We start from the raw sequence: 21490 nt of genomic DNA, 5'->3' as shown, positions 1-21490 counted from the left end.
CAGTTCTTTGTGAGTTCAAGGCCACATTGGAAATAGTCAGGCATGGTGACACACATCTTTAATCCTAGCGCTTGAGATCTCATATCTTGCTTGGGAAGGACACACACCTTTAATCCCAGGAAGTGATGGAAGGAAGCAGAAAGGTATATAAGGTGTGAGGACCAGGAACTAGAGGCTTTTAAGCTTTTAGGCTTTTAGCAGCAGTTCAGCTGAGATCCATATGGGTGAGGACACAGAGGCTTCCCCTTAGAGGAAACAAGATCAGCTGAGAAGTTGGCTAGGTGAGGTTGGATGTGGTTTGTTCTGTTTCTCTGATCATTCAGCATTCACCTCAATACTTGGCTCCGGGTTTGTTTTTATTAATAAGACCTTTTAAGATTTGTGCTACAGCACAATGCAGCTGGAATCACCTGGAGAAATTTAAATGAAGGATTGTTTAGATTACCACAGGTAGGTCCCTGTGGTAATATTGTTGGTGGTAGGTGCTACCATTCTCTGAGCAAGGGATCCTGTGTAAGAGAGGGGAAATCGGGCTAAGCCCTCGTATGCATTCATTAATTTATTGTGTATGCATTAATTCATTGTTCATTCATTAGTTCATTGCTTTCTGCGCTTGGCTGTGGATGTGATGTGATCCATTTTCATATTTCTGCCCCCTTTACTTTCTTGCAGGTGGACAGCAACCTGGAACCATGAGCCAAATGTACCCTTTCTCCATTACATTGCTCCTGTCCAGGCATTTGATCTACCTTTCCAGGAGACAAAGACACCGTGCTATATCAAGAATATGAATAGAGTGTCAACTGGTGATAGAGTTTGAAGCAGGGAGCCGGGTGCACTTACCCATCACACACAGGCGCTGGCTTCAACCCAAAGCTCCGGAAAAAGTTTGATCTCATTCAATTTTGATCTTTATTAGACATTCAGACTGGCATAGCACGGTGTGTCAGCATGGTGGCATAAGCTTGAAGTCCTAGGACTTTGGAGGTGGAGGCAGGAAGATCTGGAAATAAGCCATAAATTGAGCAACTCTATAATTACATGTAGATCTATCTCATTCTGCGCTACAATCTTTACAGCCTTGAAGTAAGTAGGTCCTGATAAGCTGAGAGAATTCCTCACTATGAGCAACATATATTAATTTCTATACAGCCTCTCAGGATCACTTTTGTGTACTACCATTTGAGGTGAACTTCTCAGAGTGAAACTGCTGAGTCTGAGGATAACTGCACATTTACATTTTTGTACATTACATTTTGATAATATTAGAGCATTATCATTTCCTTAGTTTTGGTGAAGGTCACAACGTCCACCCCCACTGAAAAAAATGAGCAACAGAACAGCATAACGAATTCGTTAAACAGCTCATTAGCATTGAATGAAGCCATCAGAAGGAAACACCCAGAGGCTCAGGGAAAACAGTTTTTATGCTCAGGATAGATAAAGAGTGGGCAGCTTTGGGAAATGTGACTGGGCGGAAGTTCCATTCTTATGACAACAGACTGTTGGAGGTGGGTACCCAGCAAGGTCCGTGTTTTCTGGTTTGTTCTCTGTTGCTGGAATAAACACTATGACCAAAAGCAACTTGGGAAGGAAAGGGTCTCTTTCCGTGTGCTGGTTACAGTTCATCAAGGCTGGAAGCCAAGGCAGGAACTTGAAGCAGAAACCTGGTAGGTGAGCTGCTGACCCACTTCCTGTCAGGTTCACGTTGAGCATCCTTTCTCATGCAGCACAAACCCACCTGTCTAAGGGATGGTACTGCCCGCAGTAGGCCCAGCTCCCCTGCATAAATGAGCAATCAAGAAAATGCCCACAGCTGGGGATGGTGATTCACACCTTTAATCTCAGCACTTGGGAGGCAGAGGCAGGTGGACCTCTGTGAGTTCAAGGCCAGTCTGGTCTACAAAGCTAGTTCCAGGACAGCCAGGGCTGTTACACAGAGAAACCCTGTTGGGGGTGGGGGTGGGGGATGGGGGGAGAAAGAAAAAAAAATACATGCTCACAGACCAACAAATTAGCGATCAAGAAAAGCCACAGACAGGCATGCATACAGGATGGCTGTAGTTCCTCAACAGAGGGTCCTCTTCCCAGGATCCCAACCTGTCTGGATTCTCCTTTGCTCTGTACAGCAAGCATTCCTTCCTGCTGGAATGAGTCTTCCCTCGGAGAGAGGGGAGAATGACATTTTTAGGTTTCATAGTTGGTTTGGAACAAATGTCTCTTTTACATGCTCCACTTTGGGGAAAAGGAATTCTAATTTTTATGACTGGCTTCGGGAAAGCAAAGATTCAGGAGAGACGTGAGCCTGGGAAGGGGTCAGAAGGCTTCTTCATGTCCAGGGCATGCTAAAATGCTGCACTGTGGGGACCTGTATTCTGAGTTTCCGACAGAGGGCCAAATCCTAAACCAGCATGTGCTGACATCCGGTTATCTGCTAATTTGGGCAGACTGGTTGAAAACTGGTATCTCATGATTTCAGTTTCTATTTCTTTACAAAGGAGATCATGCTCTGCCATCCATTTGCCTTTCTTCGTATTTCTTTAGTTTCACTTTGAGGCCCGCGCTAGGTTTCCCTTGTTTCAGGCCTCAGCGAGGAGGCTCGGTGGTGAGTTGGATGGGCAGCATCGTGCCTTGAGGCTGTGCTCTGCGCTCCGCAGGTGCTGAGCTGGGATGCTGGGGACCCCGCCGGCGGGAAGGTGCTGAGGGAGACCCGGCTTGAGAAAGAGCTGGAGAGAGCAGAGTGCCCGGAGCCCGGGCCAGGAATCATCCAGATGCCCGCTGGGCATCCCGCGCAAGAGCAGCACAGGCCGGGAGCTCTCCCCTGCGGGGCGGCGGGCGCAGGACCCCGCCCTTCCGTGCTCGGTCTCCCGGGCGACGGGAACTGGAAAGTGAAAGCGGAACCTGCCCGCCACTGGCTTTAGGTCGCCCGCTGCCCGAGCTTCTCCTCCGCACCATGGCAAGTCGCTTTCCTCGGGGTCGGGGTGCGGGAAGGCGCGCCCAGGGTCCCCGGAGCACGTGTCCCGCGCCATCGCGCGCCCCGAAGTGGCCGTCGCGGGTGCGGCAGGCTTGGCTCCCACGCGTAGGGACACGGGCGCCTTTCTCACTCCTGGCAGAATGGCAAGGGGCACCCGGGTTTTTTCCGGAAGGTGGTTAGGGACGTACTGCGAAAGGTGGTTTATGGATGAGGAAGAGGACAGTGACCCATAGCCAACTATTGGAAGGGAGCTAGCAAGAAGGGTCCAAACCGACGGCACTGGACGGCGGTCTCTCTCTCCAGCCAGGCCTTTCCTCAGGGCCCTGGGTTTTTGTCTAGAGACCCAGATGTTTTGGAGCAGTTGCCATGCATGCGTGAGTATGTATGTTTCACCTGATGTGTGTGTGTGTGTGTGTGTGTGTGTGTGTGTGTGTGTGTGTGTGTTACCTGGTGACAGGTGATTGGAAAAGCAAATAGAGACTCAAACAGTATGTGAAATATTTCTTCTTAGTGTCCTACTTAAAAAGTAAGTTTTACGTTGCACCCGAGTCTGTTGACATAGAGCATGGAAACGGTAAAATGCCATCAGCCTCGTGTCTCTGCTGACATTGCCTTGTTTCAAAGTCTTTGAATAACTTGTCTTTCTTCGGGATACTCGTTTTTCTTCTTCACTGTGCACAGAGGAGACCGATAACTCTGTTCTTAGCTGGTTCCAGGAGAAGACGAGCAGCCACATGTCCTCAGACTTAAGTGAGCTAAAGAGGACACAGGGCGTCGAAGTGGTTCACAAGATCACAGAATGCAGTGAGGTCTTGCAAAACCAGGTCTACAAAAACCCTGGCTCAGGGAGTTCCTTTGATTCTAAAGATAAAGATTGCGTAGACACTCGAATTAAGAAACACATTCGTGCTGATGAGGTATGGATGTTTCCTGAGCTTACATGGATTTTTTTTTCTTTGATATTGATAAATGCAGGAAAGATGGTGGTTCTCCAGCCATTTACCACAGAGGCTGGTGTGGGCTGTCAGAATGCCATAGAGATAGAAGTCAGGATGTCAGTCAGCTTCCCTGGAAATCTGAAAGTCCCTTTGGTCATTCCTCCCCCCACCAAGGGAAACTTGGGAGAATTGCATAAGCCTCTGGGGACTAGAGGGAAGGAACGCTCCAGTCTGATGTATTTCATCTTTTTACTGTACCTTCTAGACAAATCATTTATTCCCATTACAGTGTCTTCCCTGTCATATAGCCAGTAAGTTTTTACTTTTTGTATTTTTGAGCATTTTATCTTGGGGGGTCTTCCTTTGTCTTGTATTCTGTAAGCACAAGCAATGATCACCCCCCCCACACACACACCATTTGGCGGGCTGAGACCTTCCTTGACTTGGTATTTTGCTCCATCAGTTCCAGTTCTACCTCAGCCTTCAAGGCCTCTCACTCATGGAGCCTCTTTTGGACGTTAGCCAGAATTAGTCTTGCTTCCTAATCCTGAATGGCATTTATTATAGTTTTAGGGTTTTACTAGGGGTGATCTGTGTTCTCAGATGAGGTGTTCTGTTTCCTTCTGTAGAACAGTAAAGAGTCCTCTTTCATGCAAACCGAACTCCTTTGGAATGACTTACATGTCTGTCTCCTCCCGCAGGTGCTAGAAGTTCCTTCCGCACAATTGTAGAGACCTGTTGGTCTCCTGTCATGTATGAAGCTCCTTTTCTACATAAAGGGAAATATTTCAAATGACGGTCAGAATTTCTCCATGACAGAAAGAGTACCCAGGACATTTTTATTTTTTAAATTTATTTTATTTTATGTGTGTGTGTTTTGCCTGCATGTATATATGTGCACCACATGCATGCCTGATGTCCTCAAAAGCCAAAAGAGGGTGTCAGATCCCTTTGAACTGGGGTTACAGGCGATAGTGGACCACCATGCTGGTGCTGGAAATTGAACACAGGCCTTCTGGAAAAGCAGCCCCCAGGACTCTTAAATGCTGAGCCATTTTCCCAGCCCCCCCTACAGTGCATGTTTCTGGAGAGAAACAGAGTTTCAGGGCAACAGTTTTCTTTCTTCTGCTTGCCACTTCTAGTACTCAACATATTGACAGATGTGGAATATATGTTTAATTAATACCGTTTTTGTTAGTGGCTTAAGTGATAGGTATATGTGCCGAGAACTTCATGCATACACCGTAAACTTAAAACCACAATGTCCTTAGGAAGGGGCTCGTGTGCCATCCTATTTTGTATCTGCAACTGGATGAACCAGGGATTCTGAGAACATGAATCCTTTGGGCCGTCACCATTGCCTTAGTCGATTTCTGAATTCTGCTATAATAAATGAAGGGAACGTCTGATTGCTTTCTCCACTTTTCAACTGTGAAAGCTGGACTGGAACCCCACTTAAAATTTTTCTTTGGGCTGTTTTTGTAACTTTTATAACACACTTAAACTGTGTATAACATCACATGATTCTTTGTAATGTAATCCTGTCGTCCCCCCCCCACCTTAGTTTCTGTTAATACTGGCTTTATTCTTACATTGACAGCCTTGAATATTTCTTTGTTTTCTGTAGCCATTTTAAAATTTATGGTATTTTGAAGACTTAGCACATTTGGTCTAAAACTCAACAGTAGTGCATTCTAAGAACAAACACTACGCCAGCAGGGTCTAATTGTACACTGAAATTCTTTGTCCTCTTTTGATCTCATGCCCTGTGTAATTGTCCTTTTCCACATAAAGGGAAATGTTTCTAGTGATGGTCAAAATTTCTTTTCCTTTTTTATTTCCCCCTTTGACTTAAAATTTAGTTTGTTCATGATCTTTAGGCTGGAGCCTCTTCAAATGCCAGAAAAGAGGGGGCAGTGCTCACGTGTGCCCAGGCTAACTGGTCCTCAGTGTTTTCCTGCGGTTCTGCACCAGTGTCCGTTACTCTGGGTTTTGTGTGCTCAAGCTTGTGTGTTTAAGTCGGGGGTAGACAGTGTGGAGAACAAGCTGGAGCAGTTGCTTTACCAGTAGCCATCATGACCTATTGTGTTTGTTCCTTTTTTCACACCTGAGGGTCCCCTTATGCAGACTGTCGCCTTTACCCACAACCCCCCATTTCCTTGTTCTAGGTTCATTTCTTCTGTCTCCTTCTTAGATATACCTTGGTGTATTGTTGACTCCCTGAAATTGGTTGAAATCTCCTGCACCAATGAACTAATTTTGTTCTTTTACTTTCATTTTTAAGGCGAATATGTGTGCAGACCGTTTATCTGTCCTCCTTCTGGGAGGCCAGAAGCAGGCTCCTTCTCCAGAGGAGTCTTATTTGATACAGTCCTTGCTTTGAGAGCCCAAAGCTCCCCTGCAGTTTGCTAATCCTCAGTCCAGCTCAGGAGACCTTGTCCTCCCTCAGCTGATTAAGAGAGATTATGTCTGAATGTTGCTGCCGTTAGCCTGGGTTAACCGTGCACATCTTGGGAGAGGCTGATAGACTCACTTTCCTAACTCAGGGTGGGAGATAAATGAAGGTGCGGAAGTAGGTGTGGATTAAAGAGGAATAGAGAGCTGAGTGGTGGTGGTGGTGGCGCATGCCTTTAGTCCCAGCACTCGGGAGGCAGAGCCAGGTGGATCTCTGTGAGTTCAAGGCCAGCCTGGTCTACAGAGCGAGAGCCAGGACAGGCTCCAAAACTACAGAGATGTCTCGGGAAGGTGTTGTGGGATATTTGTACACTGTGTGAAGGTGTGTTCCTGTGCTAAGTGTAATAAAAAGTTGAATGGCTAATAGCTAGGCAGAAGGTGTAGGCAGGACTTCTAGGCAGAGAGAGGAAGTAGGAGGAGACAATTGAGGCACAGAGGAGACACCAGTGAGACATGAAGGGACATACAGAACAAAAGGGAGGTGAAAGGCCACAATGTAAAACCCAGGTTAATAAAAGCAGGTCAATTTAAGTTATTAGAGCTAGTGGGACAGGCCTAAGATATAGACTGAGCTTTTATAATTAATAAGAAATCTCCGTGTCATCATTTAGGAGCTGGCTGGTGGGACAGAAAAAGACTCTTTACACTAAGATTACATAATAAGACCCCATCTCAAAAGAGCAACCCCCCTTTTTCTTTTGGTGACACTTTCTATTATTTGGGCCTTTCTAAAATCAAATATTAACTATTATTTTTTAATTATTAGTAGTCTGCATAACTCTCAGATTTGACTAAGGTCTCTTCTCTATTGGTAGATGGAATGAGGCAGACATTAGTTGCCTTTGTGGAAAGGCCATTGTGTCTCACTGATATGATGGTGACTCACATTTAAACAGCATCTAACTGTTTTTCTGCAGGCTTCAGCATTGAAGATCAGAGACCCCACAGTTTCTGAGAGAACGATTGTAGTCTCTGGTCTTCCAGTTGGCCTTTCCAAAGACCAGCTAGTGAAGCGTTACTTCCGAGATGAGGGCGGACATGTGGAAGAGGTGATATATCCATCAAGAACCAAAGGACTTGCATATGTCATATTCAAAGAAAAGAAAGGTATTTCTTAACCAAAATTTTGTATTCTTTGAAATCCTTTCCCTGGTGAAATTAAAATTTCATACTGTTAAAATGATTTATGGAATTGGCCAAGTTTGAAGTAGCATTAAAAATTACTCTACTCTGAAAAGTGGCCAGTCTCATATTTACAAAAATATATGAAAATGGCTCATGATAAAGTGTGAGTTTCTGGAAAATTGTGAGGCTTTAAAAAGTATTTTGCTTCTGTATATATACCTTGGGAGGCAAATATAGAACATGTGAAAAAAAACCCTTAAATTACATATAATCTCTCTCTCTTTTCCGAGACAGGATTTCTCTGTGTGGTTCTGGCTATCCTGGAACTCACTCTGTAGACCAGGCTGGCCTGGAACTCACAGAGATCTGCCTTCCTCTGCCTCCCAAGTGCTGGGATTAAAGGCATGCGCCACCATTACTGGCTACATATAATCTCTTTGGTAAAATTAAGGTAGCAACAATAATATAATTCTACTCTCTGCTTCTCATCCCTCACACTCTCAAGCAGACATTCTAATAAGGAATCTGCTTTGTTCCTGGTAAAGTTGAACTGAGAACTGTGGCCTGGACCTGAAGTAGGACTGAGTCATTCTGCCTCCCACCTCACCTTGAAGCAACCAGCTGGCTGCTGTTTCTCCAGCCTGGAGGAGGCACAGTCCTCTAGGCTTTGACCCGAGTGGAATAGACTTCCAGAGAATATTCTCCAGGCCAACCCCTCAGGGGTGAAAGTTCCATGCTGGTGTGTTAGCAAAGAGAAGGTTCTTGCTCTGTTTGAGGGGGAAGGAAAGGTCTAGAAATCTCAGATACTGGACCAGCAGTAACCTTTGGCTGTTTCCAAGAGCTTAAGCCATTCCTTGTCAATGGTCATTTAAAGGGATGGCAGTCATTGTGTAAGTTGATATTTTATGTGCTGAATATTGCCAGACACTACTCTAGGTGCTGAGAACATACTGTGAATGGAATAGGAGACTTTTTTGTTTTCATGAAGTATGTATCAATGGGAATGGACATTTATTAGGTCAACAGATGTATAATCTGTTTGTGCTTTATTTATATATTTGTTTACAGTTATTTATATATTACCATATAAATGCTATGAAAAAGCATAAATAATAGTAAAGAGATAAAGTGGTAGGTGGTAATGTTTTAGGTAGACTGAATAGGGAAATTTCTTTTACTCTTTTAATATTTTATTTAAAAAATTTATTTGTATTATTTTCATTTTATAATGTGTGGGTATGTATGTATTTATGTATGTATGTGTGTATATGAATGTCATGCATAACATGAATTGCTAAATGGTCTTATTAATAAAAAACCTGGACTCAGATATTGGGGTGAAAGCTAAAAGATCAGAGGAATAGAACAAACCAGCAACAAGTTCTTACCACTAGGAAATCCTCAGCCCAAGAGAGCTACTTCCTGTATACTCACACCTATATACCTTTCTGTGCCCTGCCATCTTACTTCCTCTCAGCCCAGCTACATCACTTCCTCTTTCCACCCAGGTCTATCATTTCTTGTCTGTCTGTACAGACTTCCAGACCTCTGTGGTCAACTAGTGCTGGGATTAAAGGAGTGTGCCACCATACTTGGCTTTGTTGCCAGTGTGGCCTTGAACTCACAGAGATTCAGATGAATCTCTACCTCCTGAATGCTAGGATTAAAGGTGCACGCTACCATTATGATTAATATAGTGGCTGGCTTTTTCCTCAGATCCCCAGGCAAGCTTTATTTGTTAGAGCACAAATAAAATATCACCACAATCGTGTGTGTAAAGGTGCTTGAGGAGGCCAGAAGGGGGAGCTGGATTCCCTGGAGCTGGAGTTATAACAGGAGATAGTGAATCATTGGATGTGGGTGCTGGGAACTGAACTCAATTCCTCTGGAGAAGTAAGCACTGTTTCCTGCTGCACCATCTCTCTAGACCCCTTTTTTATTTCCTTTGGGGAGATGGAATTTCATCATGTTACCAAGCTGCTCAGGCTTGCCTTGAACTGAACTCCGGCTTCAGTTCCAACAGTTGGGATTACAAGCTTGCATTACTAGATCTAGTTGGGAAACACTGTGTGTGTATGCGCGCGTGCGTGTGTGCGTGTGCGTGTGCGTGTGTGTGTGTGTGTATGTGTGTTCGGGATCACATCACATGCCATCCACTAGGCATGTTGGGTATAATACCCACGGTTTCATCCTTGCAAGATATGTGCTGTACCAACAAGCTATGTTCCCAGATCTAAAATACTCTGTTTATGTAACAATTGAGTAAAGACCAGAATGAAGCAAGAGGTAGGGTTGGGGAGTAAAGGGTGGGGGTAGATTCATGTGGATAAAGGGGAAGAACATTCTAGGATAAAAGAAGGATTGGTAAAAATTCTGGCTAGGTTGGGGTGGGGAGTGTGGTAAGGAGGGAAGGGGAAGTGTGATGAATGTTTAGAGCAACAGGAAGGAGCCCATTGTGACAGGAATGGAATGTGCATGGGCAGAGTTATAAATGATGTTTCCTGTCCCTACCACCTGTTTCCAAATACCTGGTAGTTGCTTCCTAAATTATCACACAGAGGCTTATATCAATTGTAAATGCTTTGCTGATAGCTCAGGCTTACACTTAAATTAACCCATAATTCTTGTCTATGTTTAGCCATGTGGCTTGGTACCTTTTCTCAGTACAACATTCTCTTCTTGCTTCTCTGTGTTTGCCGTGACTCTCTGACTCTGCCCTTCCTCTTCCCAGAATTCTCCTGGTCTGGCTCTCAAACTTAATCTCTTCCTGCCCAGCTATTGGCCAATCAGCTTTTTATTAGCAAATGAGAGTAATACATTCACAGTGTACAGAAGGATTATCCCACAGCACAGAGTAAGAGATGTGGGTGGAGTGGGAGCTGGGACCGTGTGCGCTGAGTAGCCTAGGGTCCAGGCAAGGGTTCTGGGTTGTATTCTGGTGAGGGGTGTGAGCCATTGTATTCTGAATAGAGGGCTAAGGATTAGTTCTCCAAGGCAGCCTTTCTCTGACTAGAGTGGATAGCGTGGAGGATTGACTCAGGTTATTGTTTTTTTATTCATGTATGTGCTTATGTGTGTTTAAAAATAGGACTAGGAAACTATTAACACATTTATGGTGAACTTTAGTGTGTTCAAGCACAAGAGAAAAGTTATTTGAATCTTAGGTTTACAAGAAAAATGTAGCAAAAACCTCACCTTCTGAACAATGGAATGTCTCCGTTTTTTGTAAATTAAGGTAATTATTGGTGTGCCAGGTCACAAATACTTTTGTTGCTAATGTTTCCATAGTTTCACAGAATGTCATCAGACAAAAGAAACGCCCCCTGGCCTCAAAGCCTCAGCTCACCGTCTCTCCGTTCAGTGAAAAGGTGAGTGTGGGGACCTAGGGTGTGTTTTGAGGCCTGGGTCCCTTTCTTCTGGGAAGTCTTTGGTGTATAAAGACACACAAAGTGCTCTTGCCCCATGACTTCTTAGGGATGAAAATAGGAACATCTCAGTTCTCAAAGGCAAAAGCTGCCTCTAGAAATGCTGTTTTTATATTTCAACGTATGTGTGCGTCCCGTGATGCCTTTAAAGCGACGGTGAGCTTCTGTGCTGCCGTGGATAATGGGTGGGTTAAAGGTTTTATATGGGGGGGACAATTAGGATGAATATTAAAAAGGAATTTTGAAGGAGCAGGGAAGGTGGGAGTAAGAATGAAAGTTAAAATCCGAAGTATTAGCTTCCATATATATTCTTCAGAGAACCTGGGCTTCTGGTATAGCCAGCTATTGAAATTCCAGCTGGGAGAGAGAGGTAGGGCAGGCCTGACTCTGGGCATGTCTGTCTGTGGAGCATATGCCAATAGTGTGTGTATGTGTGTGTGTTTATATATATATATGGATTCTGAGAAGCACTGTGTTTCCAAACAGCCTTTTTTTGGGGTGTGTGTGTGTTGTGGGCTGTGACTCCACAGTGTGCAGTGTAGACTCTCTGAAGGAGTGACCTAGAGTGAGAATCTGGGAAGTCTGCGGCCCCCCCCCCCCCCCCCCCCCCCCCCCCCCCCCCCCCCCCCCCCCCCCCCCCCCGGCCCTGCCTTTCAGGCCTGACTTAGAGCAAGTGCTGCCCGGATGGCAGAAACCTGTGTGTTCCACTGCTTGCTCACTAGGCCATGCTGTTTCGACTTTCCCCTTTCTCATTTTAGGTCTTCAACTACGTGATGGCTATTCTTGATCTGTCCATTTTTCGGACTCAAATCGTACTAGAAAGCTTGGTAACGGACCTGAAAAAGAAAATCCCAGCTTTAAACTTCAGCCCATTGGGACCCAGTGGGAAAATCTCCGTGCAAGGTTCATTTCTGGCTATCATGAAGCTCAAACAGGCTTTGATAGCAAAAGCCATCTCCGCTTCAGGAAGCAACAGGAAGGAGGATGCCGGCAAGAGGAGAAATCACAGTAGACAGAACCCCGGAGGCGTCCTACAGGGCAGGGAGACTTCTGCAGCGGCACTTGGGACCTCTGTACCTGAGTCTGCCAGAAGCCAAGCGACGCTTGTGCTTGATACAGATGTTTTCCTTTACCTGAAACACAAGTGTGAGTTGTATGAACTAACACTGAACAAATACCGGATCCTGTGTCAGGAGAGCGTGGATGGTGACGTCACCACCATTTGTCTGCAAGATGCTCAGGGCGGGTCTCGCCCTAGCAGCGTCAGACACGTGAAGGAGCTCATTGAGGAGTGGGCCCAGGGGCTCCACCTTGAGCTCAGAAAAGAGACACTGGTTTTGGAAGGAAGGGGAGAGAGAGAGAAAAGAAATATTAAGCAGGCTTGTGAACAGCTGCGTTACAGATATCTTGGAGTTTTGGTTAATCCTCACCACACACATATCGACATTATAGGACCTTCATCCGACACGTTCCTGTTTAAGACAGAGCTCATGAAATCCGCAGGGCAAAAGGTCACCTGAGGTCTCAGCCACAGTTGTCATGGTCGCTTTCCCCCTGACTGAGAAGTGACTGTGCTTGCCTCTCATTTCATCCAGATTTTATTGTGCGTATCATTGTCTTCTTGTTATAGGAGAAGAAGGTAGGATTTAGGGAAATTAAAATACTATCCAAAGTTACCCAGCTGACAAGGAATGGGCCTGGCATTGAATACAAAAATAGAACCTGAATCAAACTGAAAAACAAAACAACAACAACAACAACAACAACAACAACAACAAACCTCACTAAACTTGGAAGAAATCTCACTTTTCCTGCAACTCCAAATTATTAGGAAAAGAAGTTTTTCCCCTGACAGAGGTTTGTATGATTACCGTGCTGTTGCTGAGTTCTCAGGGTTTGTGTTTACTCCCCATAGCATTAGAATGTTGCCCAGGGTCACTTGGGAAAGTGGTGGTTCTGTTAGAATTGTAAGGAATCTTTGGAGAAATTTGTATGCTTGCTATTGTAGACAATTCTTGTTTTACAACAGTATGCCAGTCAGATACGTGTTGTGATTTCAAAACATGGTGAGTCAAAAAAGTGCCTTTAACCCATGTAACTTGCAGAGCATCCTAACTTTGCTACACTGTCTGTGGTAGAGAAATGACTCCTTACCCTGGCTGCTGCGCTGATTGACAGCTGGAGCTCACTGTTGCTGCTCAGCATTGCTAGAGAGCATTGCGTGGTGCGTCACTACCCTGGAAAAGATTCAGTGTCTGAAGTACTGACCATATACTCCTTTTGCACCATAATAAAGTAAAACTTACAGTAATATTAAATTGTGAGTTGAACCATCATTAAGCCAAGCAAGGATCATCTGCATTCTGAGCATCTGTGATCTTATTCCTCCAATGCTATTACTTGAACAGCACGATAATAAAGACAAAGAAAGAAAAGCTGTAGTGATTCGTTTCCAGGTCTATGATTCCCTTGAAGTTAGCCCCAGAGTAAGGCAATTTTGCATAATGGAGCTCTGCAGAGCTCATCCTGGTGTAATAAATAATAGAACTGTACCTGTTCCTCTTAAGGTGAACAAACATGATTATGATTATTTTAACTATCAGTAGAGCATACAACAAAATATATTTTGTCCTTATTTTCCTTTGCCATCTAAATCCCAAATGTTTAAATCATTTCTGTTTCCTTACAATATTTCTGACACCAAAATGCAGACAACAATTCCTAAACTTGACAAATGAGACTATGTCGGTCTGAACAAGATTTGTGCCTCAGAGGACGTGATCAATCAAGTGAAAGAATGCTTTCATTTGTTCAGACTGCTGTAAAAGGTTTTGCAGGATGATCTAAACAATAGGCATTTTTCACAGTTCTCGAGACTGGAGTCAAGATCAGGGTGCAGCCATGGTTGGGCCATGATAAGGGCCCTATTCCTGGGAGAAAGCAAGAACGCTCCTCCGTCTCTTAGAACATTAATTCCATCAGGAGGGCTCTTCTTCATGACTCAGTCACTCCCCTCAAGGCCCCGCCTCCAAATACCCTCAGTCACTCCCCTCAAGGCCCCGCCTCCAAATACCCTCAGTCACTCCCCTCAAGGCCCCGCCTCCAAATACCCTCAGTCACTCCCCTCAAGGCCCCGCCTCCAAATACCCTCAGTCACTCCCCTCAAGGCCCCGCCTCCAAATACCCTCAGTCACTCCCCTCAAGGCCCCGCCTCCAAATACCCTCAGTCACTCCCCTCAAGGCCCCGCCTCCAAATACCGTCTGTGTTAGGTTCCTGTGGCTGTGACAAAATGCCTGAGTAAATTCGCAGGAAGGAAAGATACAATGTGGCTTACAACTTCAGTCCACAGCTACTTGACCCCATAGCTGGGCTTGTGCCAAGGCACCCTCGTGGTGAGGAGGGGATGGCAGAACTAGGATGCTTGCCTCATGGCAGCTGGGAAGCCAAATGAGACAGGAGAGGTTTAGGGACAGCATTACTCTCCACTCTTCAAAGAACATCACCAGTGACTCCACCTAGTTCCTACCTTCTGATAGTCCACTCAGTTATGAGCTCATCAGCTGATCTGTGTTGACAATAGCACACTTAGGAGCTGTCCATGGCACTCTCAGCTGGGGACCACGCCGTCCACATAGGAGTTTCTGGGAGTATTTTACAACTAAACCATAACATCACATTGGGATTAGAATTTTAACATACGAGTTCTTAAGAGTACAAATATTCAGCCTCTAGTAGTCAACCCTGGACCTCAGGAGTTTATGTCCTTGTCAAGAGCCAAATGTTTATTCTAGGATTGGAGAGATGGTTCTCGGGGTAAAGGCACCTGCTTTTCAGCCTGATGACCAGAGTTTGATCCCTGGGACACATGGTACATGCATGCACATGGACGGACGGACACACACACACACACACACACACACACACACACACACTTAAAAAAAACAAAACCCTTGGTGGTTTAAATGAGAAATGATGTCCTCAGTGGATGGCACTGTTAGGGAAGGTGGTGGAGCCTTGGAGCCTTGCTGGAGGAAGTATGTCACTGGGGGTGGACATTGAGAGTATACAGCCTCCTCTACTTCTAGTTTGCTCTCTGTGCTGCTTGCTTTTGGTTGAAGGTATCTCTCAACTCCCAGCACATGACCCATGCCTGCTCCATCACTGCCGTGCCTCCTGGACAGCACTGACTCCCCCTCTGGTACTTTAAGCCCAAATGAACCCGTTCTCCTGTAAGTTGATTTTGGTCATGATGTTCTAGAAGAGTAACAGAAAAGTAACTAAATGCCCCCAAATCCACACGTATTCCATCTCAACAGCTCCAGAGCTTTTAACTGCAATATCTAAGATGCTTCCAACCTCACTGAAATTTGACAGCAGTGAGATTTGTGTCATTGTGTTGTGTCAAAATTCTTTTCTAGCTATGAATTTGGGAAACCAAAGATGTTTTGTGCTTCCAAAATGAGAGGATGGGCAAGGAATAAGAAAAGCATTCCCATTCCAAAAGGTAAAAATAGGAGATGAGGAAGAGGCACTATGTCCTAAGAAATGTAAAGGAAGCTACTTGAATACAGTCTTTAGTTCACTGCTCTGCCTTCCTGGCCCATAGGGCCAGCAGCTACAAATCTCAGCAGACAGCGCATCAGCCAGTCCTTTGACTTCAGATCCCCAGCCTCCAGAAGTGTGAGCAACAAATGTCTTTATTAGTAAGTGACCTAGTCTCTGACATTTGTTATAGCAGTCTGAGCAAGCTGAGAGAGGCGGAGAGGAGTGGTTTACCTACCAGCCCAGGAATAGCAAGGGTTTCCAGGAGCCACCTGGAGCTGTGAATGGTAAGATGAATTCCTCTGGTGTGGAATATTCCTTTACACTGTGTGACTATATGTCACTGTGATTGGTTTAATAAAGAAGCTGACTGGCCAGTAGCTGGACAGGATAAGGCTAAGCATAAAGGCCAAATTGAGGATGCTGGGAAGAAGAAGCGGGGAGTCGGGAGTCTCTAGCAGAGACAAGGAGAAGCAATATGGGCATGCTGTATTGAGAAAAGGCACCAAGTCACGTGGCAAAGCATAGACAAGAAATATGGGTTAATTTAATTGTAAGAACTAGCTAGTAACAAACCTGAGCTATTGGCTGAGCATTTATAATTAATATCAAGCCTCTGTGTGGTTACTTGGGAATGGCTTGTGGGACAGAAACTTCTGCCTATACCCTGGCCCTGAGAACATACCGATTCTAGACTTCTAGCTTCCAGATAGCTAGAGAAAGGACTCTTGGTTTTAAGTCATCATTTGTGGTAGCTTGCCACATCCAACACAGGAAATGAGTAGATTCAACTTTCTTTTAAAAAAAAAGTTGGTGAGAGCCCCCATCCTTGCAGATGGTTTTGGGTGTGGGCCCTTGTTTTTACTTACAAGTTTTCTTACTCTGTTCTCCCCAGGGTATATCAGAACACATGGTACAGACTCAGTATTCTGCAAACACTTAGGAAGCATTTGAACAAGTTTTATGATCCATGTACATTTATGTAGGGCTGTGATGACTGATTGTGGTTGTCAGCTCAACTACATCTAGAATCAACTAAAACCAAAACAGCTGTGCACACCTGTGGAGATTTAATTGGATTATTTGAGGTCAGGAGACCCCACCCTAAATCTGGCCATACCTGGTGGCAGCCCACAGAAAAAGACATGGAGAAGGAAGCTTTCGCTTTTTGCCTGCTTCTCCTCACTGGCAATTTCATCTCTCCTGTTTCTGATGCATTCCTTTAATTAGCGTTAGAACCTACTCCTTAGGGATTCCAAGGTAGACTGAAGACTGACAGCTCTGTGCCTTCTACTTTTGGATAAGGATGTGAGCTAATTACCAAGCCAGTCTGCCTAATTGCCATGCCTGTCTGCCTGCTGCCATGCTCCCCACCATATTGGTCTAACCTCTGCAACTGTGTGCCCTAAATTAAATGTTTTTTTTTATAAGTTGCCTTGGTTATGGTGTTTTGTTATGGCAACGGAAAAGTAACTAAGACAAGGACTCTGCCCTTAGTGTCTGATAAACCTGTGCTCAGTGGGCCAGGAGTTTTCTGGGTCTTTTTTTAAAAAATTATGTAGTGTGTTCTCTCTTGTTAATGCAATATTAATATTGATTTTTTTTACTTATTAGAACAGGTCTGTATTTCCTATTTACCTTATTTTCTCCAATGCAGAGAATTCTCCCTGGCAAGACAATTGAGAGTAAAAGGATGTCCTTGTCTTTCTGTCCTTGTCAAGCTGGTTGGTCCGTGCCTACTGCTGTGGCCAGGCACCAGACATGTTCTCTGGACTTACCTGTCTCTAGACTCAGGTTCCCAGGAGATGGAAGTTGTGAAGACTTGCTGAGTCTGTCTACTCTGGCATTTGGTTGTAGTCTTCTGTAAGAGCTGGTCAGGAACCCATGCTGTCTGTGAATAGTCTACCCGTCAGTGCCTGAGATGTTAAAACGTTTACATCTGTAGAAAATCCTCTAGAGCATGTATAGTGTGGCAAGAGTGCCCCGCAGTTAACTTCTTTCCCGTCATTCTGGCAAAGTCAGAGGGCAGGATATGCCTCCCCTTGTTATTTTAAGTGAAGTACAGCACAAGAGGAAAGGGGGTAGTCAGTGTTGCACGGATCCAGTCAGTGCTGAGATGCTAACTTAAAGCAAAGCTGTCCAGGACATACTTTACTACAAGCATCTTCTGAGGCGTTCCTACAAACCTGTTTCAAATGATGGCTAAGTATTTTCAGGCCTGTGTATGAGAGTGGAGAAGAACAGCTTGCTTTTGATGGGTAATTATTGAAAATACCTTTCTTCATTTTCCCTGAGAACTGCCTTTTAGAGTGAAAATCCCACATATTCCTTCCCATGTTCCTTAAGTTGCCACGCATTTGGATTCTGTCCCTGGGTCACCCCTTTCCCCATGCTCTATGCATTACCCTCTACTTTTGAGTAAAGCTTCCTTGTATCTTTTGCAGTCTGCGTGCACCTTTATTCATAAGTTCCTTGCATAAGATGTGGTGTTGGTTTTAGTGTCAACTTGCCACAAATTAAACATCACCTGGGTAGGGATCATAACATGAAGAATTGAAGACCACATGAGAAAAGGAAGAAACAAAGTGCTAAAGAGGTCCACAGAAATCCACAAAGATACTCCCACAAAAAACTGCTGGCAATGGTCAAGAGACAGCCGGAACTGACCTACTCTGGTGATGGGATGGCCAAACACCCTAATAGTCATGCTAGAAACCCCATCCAACAATTGAGGGATCTGGATGCAGACATCCACAGCTAGGCCCTGGGTGGAGCCCTGGGAGTCTAATTAGCGAGAAAGAGGAGGGTTTATATGAGCGACAATTGTTGAAACCAAGGTTGGATAAGGCACAGGGACAAATACCCAAACGAATGGAAACACATGAACTATGAACCAAAGGCTGAGGGGCCCCCAACTGGATCAGGCCCTCTGAATAGGTGAGACAGTTGATTGGCTTGATCTGTTTTGGAGGCATCTAGGCAGTGGCACCAGGTCCTGGGCTCACTGCATGAGTTAGCTGTTTGGAACCTGGGACTTATACAGGGATGCTTGACTCAATCTGGGAGGAGGGGACTGGACCTGCCTGGACTGAGTCTACCAGGTTGATCTCAGTCCTCGGGGGAGGCTTTGCCCTGACTGAGGTGGGAATGGGGAGTGGGCTGGGGGGAAGGGGATGGGGGCAGGAAGGGGGAGAACAAGGGAATCTGTGGCTGTTATGTAGAACTGAATGGTATTGTAAAATAAAATAAAATTAAAAAAAAATAACATGAAAAATTGTCCAGATTACCTTACCCGATGTGGGAAGACTACCCCAAATATGGAAGATTACTCACCTTTTGCTCATTTGGCCTTCTCTCTTGCTGCCAAGGCTAAGAGAACACCGTAGAAGTGGCAGTGGGAAGATAGTAAGATCCAGAGGTAGGGAATACTGGGTCAAAACAGTGTGTGTTCTGGACACAACAGAATTGCTGCACTCAGGAGCTCATGGCAGCTGTGGTTGCCTGCACAGAATCAAGGCAGCCAATGTTCCAGCCCTGATGGGCAGGGGGCACATGAGCTCCTACTCCTGACTGGGGTGGTTAATAGGTGATGGTTTCTAGGGGAGGGAGAATCAGTTTCTTTCAGGGTGTGGTCCCTGGCAGGTTGGCAGTGCTTCAATGTATGGCCCCATGTCTGTGCACACATGGGCAGCACTAATTGGATTCAGTGTGGTAGTTTTTAAAAAGGGACATGAAGTTGGGAGGGGGACATGTGAGGTTTGGAGGGAGAAAGTAGGGGAGTTGAATATGATTGAAATACATTGTGTGAAATCCTCAAAGAATAAATTAAAATAATATGCCTGTCTACCTCCCTCCCTCCCTATCATCTACCCAATCCCTCTATCTATCGGCAGTGGCCCAAATGCGTGAGGGTACTCAGGGCCTGGTTATTGTTTCGTGGTGTTTAGATGAAGGAGGAGTTTGGTTCCTAAGGAGCACAGCACGGTTGGTTCTGTTTTCTGTATTAGTTTATTTTCTGTTGCTGTGATAAAATACCATGACCAAAAGTGACTTAAGGAAGAAAGAATTTGTTTTGGCATATGGTTCCAGAGGAAGAGTGCATAATGGCCAGGGCATGGCAGGAGGAGGTCTGAACAGGAAGCTGAGGGATAAATCTTCAACCTCAAACGTGAAGCAGAGAGTGAATGGGAAGCGGGGTGGGGCTGTGAACTCCCAAAGGCCTCCCCCAGCGGTGTGCTTCCTACAACAAAGTTCCCCTTCATAAAGGTTCCAAACAACATTGCCAGTTCTGAGCACTGAGTACTGCCATGATATAGTTCACCTTCCCATGAGCCATAACTGAAGCAGGGATCATTGCATTATAACCTAATTTTGATGATGGGTGTCAGAATTCTGTCCTTAAGTTCTCCATGCCTGGAGGAGGAGGGAGGGTCTTCTCTCTAGTCTGAAGATAATAGATGAGTCTACCTTTTAATCCCTGGAAGGAGCTGAGCTCTGGCTTTGTCCCTAAAACAAAACTGATGGTTACCTTAAAGAAGCTACCCCTGGGGTTGGATACAGTGTTCTTCCTCTTTTTTTGTCTAATTAAAAAGGAAGGTTTTAACTTAAACATAGTGAAATTATATACAACAAAAACAGTTATCAAGTAAGAATTATAGTTACAATATCTGGTCCATTTGTATTTGGTAAATTTAGAGAAAATACTTTATTATCTATCTTATCTTTCAGAGTCTAAAGTTTTATACCTAATTTACCTTACATCATAACTAAGGGAAACTTTAAGTTCAATTCTTTAGTCTTTAACTCCATCAAAGACCCCAGAAGGGTATAATGTTACCTAATGACAGGGACATCTGGCTGCCTGGAAAGTCACCCAAAGTTCTTCTGTATCATTGGGGCATCCTTCTTTGGCCTACAGGCCTACTATATCTGACAGACATTTTTGAGAAGCAGGAAATTTTGAAGGACTGTCCAACCTTGTCTTGGCAAAGTTTGGCAGTCACTTTTTTTTGCATCTTGCTGGTCCAGTTTGGACAATATACTGTCATCAATTGAGGCAAGGGCAGTTTCTTTGACCAAATGCCTAGCTTTTGCCACAAAGAAAGCTAACTCCATATGGAGTTTCTTCAATGCTCATCATCTTCTCTGAAGTAAATTTGTGCTGCCAGGAGCAGACATGTTTCAGAGTCAAGAAAAGCCTTATGTTATTAAATATTTTAAACATCATATTCTGTAGGTCTTGGAAGTATTTGAAAGCCATCTATCTAAAATATATCTCTGTATGACCTTGAAAACATACCTAACATGACTCTAAGTTTGATAGTTATGGGTGACTAACTACTAACTTGTATTTCTTAATTATATGTCACATTTTTTCAATGAGCTGCATAAGTAGAAAACCCCAAACAAGAGTAGAAACATACATATAATATAACAAAAATAACTTTAAATTTGTGTCAATAAACCAAAATCCATACCAATGTAAAATATTTTGAGATTAATAGTTTTTTTGGATTAAAGTAGATTCAATTATTTATCCTTTTATCTCATCATTTCTATATCATATCCCTCTTTTTTCTTTTAGAAAGAGATCTTTGAATTTAACTCCTTTGTTTAGCTTCTTTCCTGACTATGACCAATAATAACTTGTAACCAACTTCCTTTATATGATGACAAACACCCATAAGCCATCTTTTGGGAATGTTTTCTCTAGACTGCTTTCTGTTGTTTGGGGGCACTGGCATCTTTGGGGGAACCTTGAGAAAAATTAGGATAATGGTTAATTAAGTCTTGGCTGGAGTAGTCTGTGAGGCTGGACTATCTCAGCCAGCAGCCTTTAAGCTGTTCTCGATGAAGAACTCTGAGAGAATTGTAACAGAGGTGCTCTGAGATGTTAGATTACCTGGGCCATTCATTTCATTGGTGTCTGGTCCCCTTGCTCTGAAAATGCATAAACTTTTAAAGGTAACATACATAACTACATTAATTCAAGTATAGACTGTGTATAGACAGTGTGTTGTACACAAGTTAG

General features: G+C 44.3%; 1 protein-coding gene across 2 annotated transcripts; it reads left to right on the top strand.

Annotated features, from left to right (window-relative positions):
- The first annotated feature begins 2447 nt into the window (after positions 1 to 2447).
- On the top strand, positions 2448 to 13357 carry Rbm43 (RNA binding motif protein 43). 2 transcript variants are annotated; one of them, XM_028878485.2, is made up of 4 exons: positions 2448 to 2956; positions 7284 to 7473; positions 10780 to 10859; positions 11675 to 13357. In XM_028878485.2, the coding sequence occupies exons 1-4, from the start codon at positions 2954 to 2956 to the stop codon at positions 12434 to 12436; spliced, it is 1035 nt and encodes a 344-aa protein (XP_028734318.1). In that variant the 5' UTR covers positions 2448 to 2953; the 3' UTR covers positions 12437 to 13357. The 2 variants fall into 2 exon arrangements, with proteins under 2 accessions (XP_028734318.1, XP_037060654.1); XM_037204759.1 differs by lacking the exon at positions 2448 to 2956 and having other exon boundaries at positions 7394 to 7473; positions 10788 to 10859.
- The last annotated feature ends 8133 nt before the right edge of the window (positions 13358 to 21490 follow it).

This window comes from Peromyscus leucopus, chromosome 4, assembly GCF_004664715.2.
Source record: "Peromyscus leucopus breed LL Stock chromosome 4, UCI_PerLeu_2.1, whole genome shotgun sequence".
NCBI classification, from domain to species: Eukaryota; Metazoa; Chordata; class Mammalia; order Rodentia; family Cricetidae; genus Peromyscus; species Peromyscus leucopus.
The sequence above is the reverse complement of the archived record's forward strand: the minus strand, read 5'-3'. Positions and strand labels throughout refer to the sequence as shown.